We start from the raw sequence: 16940 nt of genomic DNA on the forward strand, positions 1-16940 counted from the left end.
GGGGCGACACCTCAGCCCCTCCCTGTGCCGCCTGTCAGAGGAGGAGGAGAAAAGCGCCGAGTACATGGGGGAGACCGACAACCCACAAACGTATGGACGGGAGAAGCCTTCATTTAACCCTTCAAGGGGAACTCCATCTACTTTATTTTCATCTTGTTCTTATTGATGATGTTCTTGACACTGGCACATTCTTGTAAAAAGTGTCCTTGTTGCCCATAGCAAACAATTGGACTTTTTGGCAAATTAAAACTGGTTGCTTTGGGCAATTAGATTGCAGATTCATGTTGAAAAACACTTGATCTTGTGATCAGTACAGGATAAGTAATGTAATGTATGTACACAATGACTCTACCAGCAGAATAGTGAGTGCAGCTCTGGAGTATAATACAGGATGTAACTCAGGATCAGTACAGGATAAGTAATGTATGTACACAGTGACTCCACCAGTAGAATAGTGAGTGCAGCTCTGGAGTATAATACAGGATGTAACTCAGGATCAGTACAGGATAAGTAATGTATGTACACAGTGACTCCACCAGCAGAATAGTGAGTGCAGCTCTGGAGTATTATACAGGATGTAACTCAGGATCAGTACAGGATAAGTAATGTAATGTATGTACACAGTGACTCCACCAGCAGAATAGTGAGTGCAGCTCTAGAGTATAATACAGGATGTAACTCAGGATCAGTACAGGATATGTAATGTATGTGCACGTTTAAAGAGGTTGTCCACTACCGGACAATTGATGACCTACCCACCGGATAGGTCATCAGTATATCATCCGTGCGGATTAGACACCCGGACCCTGCACCGATCAGCTCCGGTGGCCTGCGTGCATCGGATGTTTTGGCACATTATGCAATGTACGGAGCTGGAAGCATTACATAGTATAGCGGCTATGATGCCGAACTGCAGCTCTGCTCCTCTTGAATTGACTAGTGCTCCCAGTACTACAGCTCGGCTGCTGTTCCATGACTGGAGCCAACTACTTCTGGCATGGACGTCCGGTGCGCTGTGGAAGCTGGAGAGGCTCAATGGTTCGGGTGTCGGACCCCCACAGATTATCTACTCATGACCAATCCGGTGGATAGGTCATCAGTTGTCCGGTAGTGGACAACCCCTTTAACATTCAGGAATCTGGGAGAGCTGTGTGACTACCCATGTAGGATCTATAATTTCATCCTTTATTAGCTATCACCCAGCTTTCCCAGGGACAGAAATAGTTAAGAAATGTAATAGAAATGATTAGTAAGTAGGCGTTTGTTTGCATAGAGGGGTCACCTAAACATTACGATTGATACTGAGTAGGGGAGGGAGCAGGGTTTGACCTGTGGTCTGTGGAGTGGAATGTAGTGAAACTCCTGTTGTCGGTCATAGTCCTAGTGACAGGCCGGGAAGCAGCATGGAGAAGGAGCGCTGGAGAAAGCTGGGGAAGGAGGTGAGGACTGAAGTGATAGACATCTGTGCAGTGTTACTGATTACACGTACTCACATCAAATCATATATAATGTATATATCTGCTTTACTGATACAGATGATCCAGATCTTTACAGCCCCCGAGAGATAACTAGAGGGCAAAGTACCCAAGCAGCAGTCACCGCCGCACATGCAAAAGTCACATCCATGCTGATTGTCAGCTCTCCAAAATACTTGTCCAATAATTTGATAAATAATATTTTTTTCTTCTTTATTTTGTGGCCACAAGGGGGCGTAATGATTCACAATGTTCGTGTGTCTATACTTATTTTTATATGATGAGGTCTAAACCTATAAGAGAATTAAGCATTTTTATTTACTAGGCAGCCATTTTCAGATAATTTTTGATTAGATAATTTGAAAGGTCACAGCAGCGCAGAGACTTTCAGGAGAGGGGCAGTGAACTGACTCCTCATCTAATAGTGAGCATTGTCATGATGTAAGAAGGGGAATAGAAACAAGTGTGGGGTCACAGACTGACAGCTACATAGTGGGAGGAGAAGGGTGCCGCAGCAGCACAGATGATTTCAGGAGAGGAATGTTCTGATCTTGTGAGAGGTCACTGAATGAGAGTTACATAGTGAAAGGAGTATGCTGGTCTTGTGGGAGATCACAGAATAATATTTACATAGTAAACTGCATAGTCTCTCAGCAGTACAGGGTATTTTAGGAAAGTGGGATGTTGATCTTGTAGGAGGTCACAGACTGATAATTACATAGTGATGTGCAGGGTCTCTCAGCAGCACAGAGAATTTCAGCAGGGGATTGTGTTGATCTTGTGGGAGGTCACAGACTAATGATTACATAGGTAGGTACAGACATTAAGACTTGTATAATACGAGGAACCGTGTCCTCCCAGCAGCACAGATTATTTCAGGAGAGGATTGTGTTGATCTTTTGGGAAGTCACCTACTAAGAGTTCATAGTAGAAGGAGCAGGGTCCTCCCAGCAGCACAGAGTATTTCAGGATTGGAGTGTGCTGCTCTTGCAACCTGTCTAGTTATTTTTGGCTGTTTTTGAGAACTGAGACTTGATCCTTTGTGTTTCCAGGAGCTCGATCATCAGTACTCACCAAGTCACTGGTCTCCTCGTATGGACAAGGATGCCGTCATAGAGGCACACATGAAGGAAACCGCAGCAGGTACCAGACGCAGTACCGTATATACTATATATACGTCTACGCTTCGCTTTTTTATTCACTGTATTATCCTGACTACTACTCATTACAGGTACAAAAATATCTCGTACTTTGGCGCAGACCGTACTGAACATCCAATATGGTGACGGTGAGAGTGAGAAGATGGACCTTTATCTACCTGAAGGAGAACCAATCAGTAAGAGTCTTGTCCATTAACATACACAGGGGGGAAGGGGCTCTATAGAGAAGGTCAAAATAGTCCCTTATTCCCCCTACCCCCATGATGCTAGTTTATACCACTGCACCAACCTTTAGGCCCATCAATGACTTCACCCCCTATTTTAGAGCCCGGCAATGACTGCACCACCCTTAGGGCCCGGCAATGACTGCACCACCCTTAGGGCCCGGCAATGACTGCACCACCCTTAGGGCCCGGCAATGACTGCACCACCCTTAGGGCCCGGCAATGACTGCACCACCCTTAGGGCCCGGCAATGACTGCACCACCCTTAGGGCCCAGCAATGACTGCACCACCGTTAGGGCCCGGCAATGACTGCACCACCCTTAGGGCCCTGCAATGACTGCACCACCCTTAGGGCCCTGCAATGACTGCACCACCCTTAGGGCCCTGCAATGACTGCACCACCCTTAGGGCCGGGCAATGACTGCACCACCCTTAGGGCCGGGCAATGACTGCACCACCCTTAGGGCCGGGCAATGACTGCACCACCCTTAGGGCCGGGCAATGACTGCAACCCCCTTAGGGCCGGGCAATGACTGCAACCCCCTTAGGGCCGGGCAATGACTGCAACCCCCTTAGGGCCGGGCAATGACTGCAGCACCTTTTCGGCCCAGCAATGACTGCAGCACCTTTTCGGCCCAGCAATGACTGCAGCACCCTCTGGGTTATGGGCTTATAGTGGGCACTGTGTTAACCCTCGATGGGCATCTTATAAATGCTTCCCTTTAAAGGGATCATGATCCTATCTGCAGGCAGCAGGTTATAGAGCAGATGATATATGAGTCATGGTGGCGGTCCTACTCAGTGATTGACAGATACCTCTGTATCCACGCTCATACAGGAAAAGCTGTCAATCATGAAGTCACTCCGCCCACTGGTCTCCTCAGCTCCTCTTTGACATGCTCTACGTGACAGGGGGATTATTTCTGCAGCAGAATGACTTGGTCTAGTTAATAATTTACTCCATTATTCCCATTACAGAATTCCCACTACTGGTTTACATTCATGGAGGATACTGGCAGTTTTTGAGGTACAGACATAGCAGATGGCAGTGGTGGTGAATATCGACTGCCGCCATGCTTCCAAAATATCTGAATTCCTATTCCCAGGAAATTTTAAGCCCCGCCCAGGAACAACCACAAAACCTCCGAGAGACTTCCACTTTGGGGCTCATTATATGAGCCCTCCCCTTTGAGGTCTGGGATGGTTGGGAGTTATCGCTGATGTCCTTATATCACATGTGACGATGTCCTCCGATCTCCCAGTCATTACAGCATAGTGGCTCAGTACTATATCACTGCACACTCTTTTCCTGAAATACTTTGTGCTGCTGGGGAGACTCTGCTCTTTCCACTGTGTAACTTTTAGTCTGTGACCTCCCATAAAATCAGTACACTCCTCTCCTGAAGTACTCTGTACTGCTGGGGGACCATGTTCCTTCTACTATGTAACTCTCAGCCTGTGACCTACCACAAGATTAGCACATTCCTCTCCTTAAATACTCTGTGCTTCTGGGGGACCCTGCTCCTTCTACTATGTAACTCTCAGCCTGTGACCTCCCAGAAGATTAGTGCACTTGCAGTTCAGTCCCCTCATCTGTGATCTAAACAGCCTGGACCTTTAGACTGATACATTTTACATTCACTGATACATTGTAACAAACTATGAGTCCTAACAAGTAGTACATAATCATTGGCCAGGCTACTCGGGCTCATCATTACACACTGTAGATTGTCATTGTGTTTACCACACGGTGAGGGCAATTATTACTGGAGGGGTTGTGTTTGTGTGTGATATTTTACACTGTATGATGAAGGGGACGTGTAAACTCATCATCTCTACGAGGAATTCTCCATCTGTAGTCATAACATCCTGACTGCAGCCGGACGTACAAGCAGCAGACCACACACAGTCCTATATTCCAGCTTCATCCCATAATAATCATTTATGCAACCAAGCACAGGATATGCAGAAGGTTTGTTCCACATGTGCAGCAGTAGATCTGATTTCAGGGGCCACGGCACCAGGGACACGAGGGGTATCACAGCTGTATGTACCAGATCATAGAACTATGGTTATTTTTGTCTTTTAGCAAAGAAGAATCTGGATTCATGGCTCCTCCGCTCATGTCTCATGGGGTGGCAATGATGGTGATGGACTATGACATTGCCCCAAAAGGTGAGATTATATCAGAAGATGTGCCACCGATGACCATACCTCCCAACTTTCAAGTATCCCAAAGAGGGACAACCGATGTGGAGCGGCAAATTTTTTTTATTTTAAACCACGCCTCTAATCCCACCCAATCCCCGCCTATACACACCCGTTTCAGCCTACACAGCATCATGCTCCCCTAGTGCCTCCCGCACAGTATAATGCCAAATAGCTGCCCCCACACAATATAATGCCACCATAGCTGCCACCATACAGTATAATGCCCCATACAGTATAATTTCCCCATAGCTGCCACCATACTGTATAAAGCCAACACAGATGCCCCTATGCAGTATAATGCCCAAACAAATTCCCCCATACAGCATAATGCCCCCATACAGTATAATGCCCCCTTAGCTGCCCGTAGTGCCAGTGCCCTTGTAGATATATATGGACATTGTCAGTGCCCATATATGGACAATGACGTCAGGAGCTCCTCCTGGAGCGGAATCCCCGGCCAAAGTCGGCAATGGGGATTCCGCTCAAGGAGTAGCCGCTGACGTCACTGTCCATATATGGACAGTAACGTCAAGGGCTTCGCCGAGCACAGCTCCTCTGTTCTGAACTAATACTGAAGCAGGGAGCTGATGGTTCCCTTCTTCAGAATTGGTTTCAACCGTATCTGCGGGACAAACCCGGAATCCGGGACTGTCCCGCTGAATCCGGGACGGTTGGGAGGTATGCCGATCACCACAACAACTCCTATCTATCTATCTATCTATCTATCTATCTATCTATCTATCTATCTATCTATCTATCTATCTATCTATCTATCTATCTATCTATCTATCTATCTATCTATCGTCCAGATAGTGTCATACAGTGCCCAGATAAATCAAGCGTACTGTGAGAAGATCTTGCCACACAACAGCACCCACAAAACAGTACAGAAAATAGCCTTAATATGTCACAGACTACCCATATAAATTGTGTTATTCAGTGCTCATATCGTGCCCCATACTGTGCCACACACTGCCCCAATAGTACCATTTAGTGGCCATAACTTCTCTGCTTTACAGGCGGGTGGCCTTTTCCGGTCTGTCACTCCACAGTCAATGTACAACTGTCTAATCTCTATGCGGAGCAGTTACCTGAAAACCTTTTTCCCACTAGAGGTTTAGTTACTTGTAGTTTATTATCATTCTGTCCTTCCTCCGTTTTTTGACTTCCTTGGAGCCAATCCAAACAAGCAGGGCTGCAGTGTAAAGCATGAGTCGTAATGTTACCAGTTAATCATTTCAGGTCACATGGATCTCATCGTGGCACAGGTCAGACGCAGCATTGTGGCAGTTCTTAGGCTTTATCCACAGATTACGTAAGTCTATGTTCCAGTGGCTACGCCTGATATAGGTTCTTATTGCTACAATGACATAGATCAATATATACATTTTCGTGACCATGTGGAGAATGCATTTAGTTTAACTATGTACCTACCGATTCTGCTATGTATGACATCTTTACATTATTTTTTGGGGTTCAGTTCTTGTGCCTGCATATCTTGGCTTTGACACAAGGTGGCGCTGCAGCTACTAGTATTGCAGAGGTTGAACACTATATACAAGGCATACACTACTGCGAATATACGCTTACTATTATGAAGGCGTGGTACACTCAGGGCATACAAGAAAGAGAATAAAAAGTTCTGCAACTTTCTAATATACTTTGTCTCAATTTCTCACCATTTCAAGATCTCTGCTTGCTCTCAGTGAATGGGAACTCTGTTTCACATTCAGATGCTGAAAACCTGTATAGACCTCATACTTCTTACAGCTGAAGATTAATCCTTTGTGAGCTAAAGAGTCTGGAGTCCAGGCTGGTACATTTTACCTGCATTGATACATTGTAACAAACTATCAGAACAGGAGAGTGATTTCTGATGTATTTAGCTCACAGAGGATTGTTTAGACTGGATACAATAAATTGTGAGAAGAATTAGATCTATTCAGGGTTTTCAGCTTCTGGATGTTGACAAGAACGTTCCCATTCAATGACAGCAAGCAGATATTTTTAATATGGTGAAACATAATATATTAGAAAGTTACAAAACTTTAATTACACCATGATTTAAGTTTCCTTGTTTCATTTTTTTAATCTTAAGATGTCCACATTTCCTTATAGCGATTGAAGCTCCTTTTTTCTGATGCAGAGCTCCAAATCCTCTGTCTGGACGTATTTAGATGATAACATTTTATCCACTAAGGGGAGCTCCTTGCATAAACATTTATATAGCTCCTCCCATTGAGCTCATTAATAAATCTGTTGAGCTCCCCCTAGTGGTGGCAGTAGTGGAGAAGTGGTCCCTATAAAGATATATTCTGATGTTTATCAGTCTACCCGTCCCCTATAGAAACTAGACCGTGAGCTGATCAGTGACACAGATCTAATGTCTCTGCCATCTTCATACTTGTATAGTGACCTCAATGTCCTGTATCTATGACAAGGTCGACCACAGTCCCCACCTTTCTCCTTCTATGATCTGTTATGTGAATGTCTGATATTTTTCTCTGCAGTGGGGTCTATCTATGTGGCCATTCTGCTGGAGCCCACCTTGTAGCCATGGCACTCTGCACTGACTGGATACAGTATGGACTGACACCAGATATTAAAGGTCAGTCTTAATTTAAAACATATATCCAACATTTCACAGTGTATACATAGATATAATCTACATATAAAGTTGGACAGCAGGAGTAACGAAAAAAAAGGCGCAGCCGGTTTGTGGAGATCCCCGGTTAGAGGTGTTCATTCATCCAGGTCGTATAGACAAGGTGAGTAAAAAGGATTTTATTAGTACAAAAACAAGTTGTTTTTGTACTAATACAGTGACAGAATGGTGAGTGCAGCTCTGGAGTATAATAAAGGATAAGTATTGTTATACATTTATAAGATGACAACTATATATATATATATATATATATTTCCAAACGAATAGTCAGCACAACACAGGTTCCAATTCAGTGGAAAAAAGGTTTATTCACCCATACGCCAGTGCAACGTTTCAGCCCACTTGATTACTTGATGTGACTGTCATCTTTCCCCTCCATTATTAATAGGAGCAGTCCTGGTGAGTGGAGTATATGACCTGGTACCTATCATACACACCTATGTAAACGATGCCCTAAAGATGTCACTGTAAGTCTACGTCTCCTTAGTCACTGTGTATTTTCAGGGAAAAAAACCTCCATGCGCCCTATTAGGGTATACGGACGTCTTATAGTGGGGGGGGGGGGTCTCCTGCTCAGAATTCCTATTAGTGTGTTGATGCAGAGTAAGGGTATGTTCACACGGCCAAATTTCAGACGTATACGAGGCGTATTATGCCTCGTTTTACGTCTGAAAATAGGGCTACAATACGTTGGCAAACATCTGCCCATTCATTTGAATGGGTTTGCCGACGTACTGTGCAGACGACCTGTTATTTACGAGTCGTCGTTTGACAGCTGTCAAACGACGACTCGTAAAAAATACAGCCTCGTCAAAAGAAGTGCAGGACACTTCTTTGGACGTTTTTGGAGCTGTTTTCTCATAGACTCCAATGAAAACAGCTCCAAAAACGGACGTAAAAAACGCTGCGAAAACGGTGCGAAAAATGCGAGTTGGTAAAAAAACGTCTGAAAAGCAGGGTCTGTTTTCCCTTGAAAACAGCTCTGGATTTTCAGACGTTTTGGTTGACTACGTGTGAACATACCCTAAATAATATTGCCGCTAATGACAGCCGGATGATAATGACATCTTATCTCCCCCGGCCTGATCCTGATAAAGGTCACAAGATGAGCACCGTCAGATCATCCGCGACGTCTTTATTGACTGCTTCCTGTTACTCGCCGTCGTTATTTATAGCGCTGTTATTGAAGGCCGCAACAGGAATACAGCAGTGATGTCTCTCATGTCTGTACTAACCTGAGTTGACACTCAACCTAAAGCAACATACAGTATGTAGTCTATTGTTCCCTGTTATCATCCATTTCAGGGGAGAGGGGTTCAATGAGGGGAAGTGCAGAAAAATCCTATCCCCATGATCACTACTTCATATTACATATGGGATGGGCACATAATAATCGTGGCAGGATAGAACTAGTGGAGCTATCACACTAATAAATGCTTATAGGGGTTGTCCAGGATTAGAAAAACATGGCTGCGTCCTTCCAAAAACAGCGCCACACCTGTCCACAGGTTGTGTGTGGTATTGCAGCTCAGCTATGTTGAAGTAAATGGGGCTGAGCTGCAATACCACACACAACCTGTGGACAGGTGTAGCGCTATTTTTGAGTCTGACTCCATTCTCCAAAAGTCATTATGTCTAAAGCCAGCCCTATAGCAAGGTGACAGAGCAATTTTCTGATTGGCTGCAATGCTCTTTTTCACAGTGAGGTGGCGAAAAAGAACAGCCCCATACAGTGTGTGAGACAGATGAACGCTGGGACCTGTCCGATACTCATTGCGGTGGCTGAGCACGACTCTCCGGAGTTCCACAGACAATCACAGCACTATTTTCAGGTAAGGATGGTCGTGCCCACCGATGAAGGATCTTACCATGGACATGACGGCTGAGATCACCTGTAGATGAAAATATTGTCTATGTGGGGGGTGTGGCTTAAAAATCCAATGCAGCTGATTGGTTATAAACAGGAGATATCGCCTCTTCTGACATGTCTATTATAGTAAATACTTATATCCCCCATAAAATAACAATTCTGGCACATTTTTTCTTAGAAACTACGTTGTGCCATTCCTCTGTTATTCCTCCTAGAAATGTATTAATAATTTAACAACTGGGTGTTACCATTCCTCTTGTAAAAGGGGCATGACCCCACACAGTCACTCTGTCAGCACTGATTGGACAGAAAGATTATCCAGAATTGTTATTTCATGAGGAATACAGGTATTTAATAAAAATTGACTTGTCAGGAGAGGTGAGACGTCCTGTATAACTCTTGATGAGGCTCAATGGCACCCATTGACCTAAAGAATCGATCTTGATCTTGTCGAAATTAGCCGTAACTGATATAGCCATAATCAAGTGGATAGGGCTGAGCTGCAGTACCAAACACATCCTGCGGACAAGAGGGGTGCTGTTTCTGTATGAAAAAAAAGCATACAATCCAACGAAATCTATTTTTACATTTATATGTACATGTAGAGATCCAGTCACTCAGCTTTCCCAGTGTCTGAATGGCAAACTAGTCTCGTTATGGGGCAATATTCTAAGGCGGGATGTGTCACTGAATAAGTAGGTTTTCCATTCAGGAATCTGGAAAAGCTGAGTCATTTCTCATCTCTTACCTTTCAGAGCCTGAAGGAATTGGGACTTGGTGTCTCCTATGAACATATAGATGGCGCTGATCACTTTGACGTTATAGAAAAGTTATCCCAAGAAGACTATGTCCTGACCCAGGTAAGTCAGCCGAGATCGTCTCGTGCAGCAGAGCCGAGATCGTCTCGTGCAGCAGGGCCGAGATCGTCTCGTGCAGCAGAGCCGAGATCGTCTCGTGCAGCAGAGCCGAGATCGTCTCGTGCAGCAGAGCCGAGATCGTCTCGTGCAGCAGAGCCGAGATCGTCTCGTGCAGCAGAGCCGAGATTATCCGATGTAGTACAGCCAAGATTGTCTGATGTAGTACAGCCAAGATAAAAATATAGATATAACACCAAAAACAAGAACCCACAGAGTCTATAAGTCAAATGCAAACACAGTCTTTTTATTCCATAAATGACAACAATTACATATACACAATATTAAAAATGAATCACAGATAACAAGAGGATCGCCAAAAAAGAGTAAGTATTCAGCAGATATTTCATTATACCAGAACAGATATCAATATGGGCCACAAAAAAGTGCATAGTGCAAAAGAGAAGTCAAGCATAGTCTGCATACTCTATCTAAGCCAGGGGTCTCAAACTCGGCCGGGTAAGTGGGCCGCATATAGAAAAAATGGGAAGTTGACGGGCCGCATTACTTTCAAGTTTGATACAATACAAAATTATTGTTAATCAATTAGTTATTTGAACTACTATAACACTATATTACTAAAATAATAATACTACATTACTATAATAATAGCGCTAGGTTTAAAATTTGAGATTTCTCCACGTGCTTATTTCAACAATCCAGCTTTCCAGTTTAAGTGTTGCCAAATGCAGTCCGGCGGCTCAGTTAGCACACATGTCAAGATTGGGCAGCCCCTTTTTAGATAGTGCCGCAGTGCCCTCTGTGGATGCTGCCGCAGTGCCCTCTGTGGATGCTGCCGCAGTGCCCTCTGTGGATGCTGCCGCAGTGCCCTCTGTGGATAATGCAACACACCCCTAGATAAGGCCACAGTGCCCTCTGCAGATAAGGCCACAGTGCCCTCTGCAGATAAGGCCACAGTGCCCTCTGCAGATAAGGCCACAGTGCCCTCTGCAGATAAGGCCACAGTGCCCTCTGCAGATAAGGCCACAGTGCCCTCTGCAGATAAGGCCACAGTGCCCTCTGCAGAGAAGGCCACAGTGCCCTCTGCAGAGAAGGCCACAGTGCCCTCTGCAGAGAAGGCCACAGTGCCCTCTGCAGAGAAGGCCACAGTGCCCTCTGCAGAGAAGGCCACAGTGCCCTCTGCAGAGAAGGCCACAGTGCCCTCTGCAGAGAAGGCCACAGTGCCCTCTGCAGAGAAGGCCACAGTGCCCTCTGCAGAGAAGGCCACAGTGCCCTCTGCAGAGAAGGCCACTGTGCCCTCTGCAGAGAAGGCCACTGTGCCCTCTGCAGAGAAGGCCACTGTGCCCTCTGTAGAGAAGGCCACTGTGCCCTCTGTAGATAATGCAACACACCCCTAGATAATGCCAGTGTCCTCTTCAGATACTGTCACACACCCACTTGTAGATAACGCCACAGTGCCCTCTGTAGAGGCTGCCCCAGTGCCCTCTGTAGAGGCTGCCCCAGTGCCCTCTGTAGAGGCTGCCCCAGTGCCCTCTGTAGAGGCTGCCCCAGTGCCCTCTGTAAAGGCTGCCCCAGTGCCCTCTGTAGAGGCTGCCCCAGAGCTGGAGTCCCAGGCAGAGCGCTAGTAGGCTCTTCCTGGGACTCCAGCTGTGCTCCTGACATCACTGGGACTCCTGCTCTGGGGAAGCCCCTAACATCATTGTTGATGTATGGACAGCGATGTCAGAGGCTTCCCCAGAGTCCCGGAGAGGAGCCGATAATAGCGCTCTGCCTGGGACTCCGCTCTGGGGAAGACCCTGACACACTGTCCATATATGGGCAGATATGTTAGGGAATTCCGCATTGTTCGGGAGCAGAGCCTATACTAGCGCTCTGCCCGGGACTCCGCTATGGGGAAGACCCTGACACACTGTCCACATATGGGCAGCGATGTCAGGGAATTCCACAGAGTCCCGGAGCAGAGCCGACACCAGCGCTCTGCTCGGGACTCCGGCTCTGGGGAAGCCCCAGACATCGCTGTTCATATGTGGACAGCGATGTCAGGGAATTCCACAGAGTCCAGGAGCAGAGCCGACACCAGCGCTCTGCTCCGCTCTGGGCAAGACCCTGACACACTGTCCACATATGGGCAGCGATGTCAGGGAATTCCACAGAGTCCCGGAGCAGAGCCGACACCAGCGCTCTGCTCGGGACTCCGGCTCTGGGGAAGCCCCAGACATCGCTGTTCATATGTGGACAGCGATGTCAGGGAATTCCAGAGTCTCGGAGCAGAGCCGATACTAGCGGCTCTGCGTCCCGCGGGCCGCAGTTGACAGCCCCAGGGGCCGCATGCGGCCCGCGGGCCGCGTGCTTGAGACCCCTGCTCTAAGCTATGTATATGGGCCTGTATTATTGGCAGTTACTATAGAGAGTCAAATATAGAGCCCATACTGCTGATTCCATTGAATTTAAAACTACCGATCATAAAGTGCTAAGTCCAAAAGAACAAACGCGGACATGACGTCAACAAATGATCAAGGTATTTACTTAATATATTGTTCACCTGGCGGATCTATATGTAATTGGTCCTTGTATAGGATAAATAGGAAGTATCTATTTGTAAGTGCCACCCCCAGACGAAGGCGGAAACGCGTTGGGGCCGGTCGCCATTCTTGAGTTCCAGCCACATGGGTCAGGACTCTATTCTCCACTTTAGATTTCCCCTGAAAACCTTTTGCACTCAGCACTTTATGATCGGTAGTTGTAAATTCAATGGAATCAGCAGTATGGGCTCTATATTTGACTCTCTATAGTAACTGCCAATAATACAGGCCCATATACATAGTTTAGAGTATGCAGACTATGCTTGACTTCTCTTTTGCACTATGCACTTTTTTTGTGGCCCATATTGATATCTGTTCTGGTATAATGAAATATCTGCTGAATACTTACTCTCTTTTGGCGATCCTCTTGTTATCTGTGATTCATTTTTAATATTGTGTATATGTAATTGTTATAATTTATGGAATAAAAAGACTGTGTTTTTACATTTGACTTATAGACTCTGTGGGTTCTTGTTTTTGGTGTTATATTATACAATAGGAGTACAGTCGTGTTACTTGGGAGGATTTATCATGTGAATGCCCTAGATATAGGTTCTATAAAAATATGGATGTAGCAGAGTCGAGATTGTCTGATGTAGGAGAGCTGAGATTGTCGGATGTACTAGAGCCGAGATTGTCAGATGCAGCAGAGCCTGTTTCACTTACAACATTACATTTTTGATGTTACCTCATTGACCTGTCCATGCTCCTTCTTTTTGCAGCTCATCCTAAAAATGATCTTGGATAAGTGACTTTTAAAGGGACGGTTACCCAGGCGCCGTATCCGTCATGTGTGATGACTTCACATTGTATAGGATGTCTATGTAGGATACCTGTATCCAATTATGAACTCGCCGGACCCCTCAGCACTGCCTATATATATTACTGCTGTCTTCTTATGTGGCGGGGGGTCTTAGTGCCCCCTCCCAGACATCAGACCCTTGTGCAACTGGAACATCTGACCCCTGGTAGCAACCACACTGCATCTCCCACTAAAATAAACGAATCTCCACTAAGTATAAGTCATCCTCTTCTGAATTACTTACAAATCTATTTGTCTGTTGTTATCTCCGTTTCTAGGAAAGCTGGGTGGCAACCAACATGGCGCTTCCATACATTGTTTTTGCGGCAAATGTATTTATAACAAGTAAGATTTGCCATTAAGGAGCCTGGGAAATCTGGGTGACAACTTGTCTAGTTATGCAGTGATACAGAAGCAGGGGAAGTAACACTGGATAACTATTCAGATTTGGTATTCAGGAGTCTGAAAAAGCTGGGGGATCTGTAATAGAAGTGGTAGTACTTGTCACCCAGCTTTCCTAGAAAAAGATATAACAAACACTTGCTTGACACTCTTATTTTCAGGTAATCGTTGGAGAAACGGTTTCTAACCAGAGAATCTACACCCAGCTTTTCCTGGTTCCTGAATAGTAATTTTACCTAGTTATTTAGCTATATAAGAGCAGAGAAAGTATTACTGTATAACATAGGCAGATTTGTTCTTCAGGGAAAGCTGGGTGATTACCCTTGTGGGAGCTAGGAAATAGAAAACACAGCGCCACATAGTGTAGATTACCCAGGTAGAATGAGGTGCAATATACAATTTGCTGCTCACCTTGGGTAAGAGGGTGATGAACAATTGAGAGAACCGTTGCTGCTGCTGCCAGGACTTAGGACCGGTGTTCCAGGGAAAACCGCAGAGGATGTGCTGATTATGCAGGAAAAAAAAGAGTCTCCAAGGGCGCTGCTGCACTAAGGACGCATTAGGCATGAAGGGTGAATAACATCAAAGACACATTTATTGAAAACAAGAGGCTACGCGTTTCAATGCCGCATTGGCATCTTCATCAGGCCTGAAGATGCTGGTGCGGCATTGAAACGCGTAGCCTCTTGTTTTCAATAAATGTGTCTTTGATGTCATTCACCCTTCATGCCTAATGCGTCCTTAGTGCAGCAGCGCCCTTGGAGACTCTTTTTTTTTTTTTTCCTGCATAATCAGCACATCCTTGTGGGAGCTGTAATGGAGGCCACACTGCTTGTCACCCAGCTTTCCCAGAAACAGATACAACAAAGAAGCATTTATCTTATATTTATAAGCAGCCTGATACTGTAGGGTTCACATACTTACAGGCGATTAATGGGTGGGATGCTGTGGCCAGGAATGTGTCTGTCCCCCCCCCCCCCTGCATCTAATCTCATTTATTGTAATCCCTGTCCTGGAAATGGTAGCAGGGTTAATGTTTGTCTATGGCTGACGAGGCGTCTTCTTCTTCCAGGAACACTTTGACTGTAATTATAACAAGAATCACCAGCCTTATCAGATCCTGGGAAAGCTGGGTGACAACCAATGGTGGCTATTACGACTACCACAGCTTTCCTAGACTCCGAATGGCAAATCTGACCACAAATCTCTCTACTGTTCTGATAGTTTGTTACAATGTATCAGTGCAGGTAAATGTATCAGCCTGGAGTTAACATAAGATCATCCGGACTGGATACAATTATAGCAACCCCTCAGCTGTGAGAAGTATTAGGTCTCTGAATGTAAACAAGGATGTTCCAGTCACTGACTGCAAGCTGAGATCTTAGCGAAGAATTGAAACACAAAGTATATTAGAAAGAAGAACTTTTCGTTATACAGAAGATTTATTTACATAAAAATGGATGTCCCCTAAGCTGCGAGTCCTACAAATTACTTCAGCCACAAATTACCCATGTCACCCCGTGCAGCAGCCATTATCAACCTATCAGGATTCCCATTTCATTTTCCAGGGTGTATAAAATTAAATCTGAGCTCTGATTGGTTGCAGTTTTGATATAAGCACTGACAAGAATCCCAACTGGTCACATTTCTACTTTACAGAATTGCATAATTATGTATTCTGGGGATTGATTCTACTTACAACCACAAGTATCTGCAGTTCTGTTGGCAGGATACAGGCTGCCATAAACAGCAGCGGGACCATCATCACTACCGGCTAAGGCCAGATTCACATGAACGCATGCAACATGCAAACGTCCAAGTTGCACCCGTGCAGGACCCGTTTTCACGGATCCGCATGGACTTGAGTCTCTTGAGGGACCTATGAAAACGGAAGAAAATAGGATGTGTTCTCTTTTTCAACTGACCCTTCAAACGGCCCCACGGTGAACGGCCCAATTGAAATACATTCATCCGTGTGACGGCCGTTGTTTTAAGATACGTCAATTGGACGTATACTATGGTTGTCATAACATTAAGACCACTGACAGGTGAAGTGAATAACATTGATGATCTGGTTATAATGGCGTCTGATAAGGGGTGGGGATATATTAGGCAGCAAGTGATCAGTCAGGTCTTAGGGTATGTTCACACGTACGTAATTGGAGCTGTTTTTCTATGGAGTCAATGGAAAACTACTCCAATTACGTCCCAAGAAGTGACAGGCACTTCTTTGACGCGGGCGTCTTTTTTACGCGCCGTCTTTTGACAGCGGCGCGTAAAAAAAATGACCGTCGGCACAGAACATCGTAAAGCCCATTCAAATGAATGGGCAGATTTTTGCCAGCGCATTGGAGCCGTATTTTCAGACGTAATTCGAGGTTAAAATGCCCGAATTACGTCCGGAAATAGTGTGTGTGAACCCAACCTTAAAGTTGATGTGTTGGACGCAGAAAAATGGAGAAGTGTAAGGCTGTGTTCACACGGCAAACAAAAAACGTCTGTTCAATACAGAGCACTTTTGAAGGGAAAAGAGCCTCTGATTTTCAGCCATTTTTTATTCATCAAGTGCTTTTTGAAGCGTTTTTTTACGGCCGTTTTTGGAGTTGTTTTTCTATTGACCCAATGAAAAACGGCTCCAAAAGAGGCTCAAGTAGTGACAGGCACTTCTTTTTT

At 45.3% G+C, this 16940-nt stretch overlaps 1 protein-coding gene across 2 annotated transcripts; it reads left to right on the top strand.

The window, feature by feature from the left end:
- Nucleotides 1-7: 7 nt before the first annotated feature.
- On the top strand, nt 8-14079 carry AFMID (arylformamidase). Of its 2 annotated transcripts, none has more exons than XM_075846556.1 (11): nt 8-90; nt 2528-2618; nt 2707-2811; nt 3839-3887; nt 4950-5035; nt 6314-6386; nt 7582-7679; nt 8125-8203; nt 9439-9568; nt 10362-10466; nt 13786-14079. In XM_075846556.1, the coding sequence occupies exons 2-11, from the start codon at nt 2570-2572 to the stop codon at nt 13813-13815; spliced, it is 804 nt and encodes a 267-aa protein (XP_075702671.1). In that variant the 5' UTR covers nt 8-90; nt 2528-2569; the 3' UTR covers nt 13816-14079. The 2 variants fall into 2 exon arrangements, with proteins under 2 accessions (XP_075702671.1, XP_075702670.1); XM_075846555.1 differs by lacking the exon at nt 8-90 and adding an exon at nt 1353-1439.
- Nucleotides 14080-16940: the final 2861 nt, after the last annotated feature.

Source organism: Rhinoderma darwinii, chromosome 13, assembly GCF_050947455.1.
Source record: "Rhinoderma darwinii isolate aRhiDar2 chromosome 13, aRhiDar2.hap1, whole genome shotgun sequence".
NCBI classification, from domain to species: domain Eukaryota; kingdom Metazoa; phylum Chordata; class Amphibia; order Anura; family Rhinodermatidae; genus Rhinoderma; species Rhinoderma darwinii.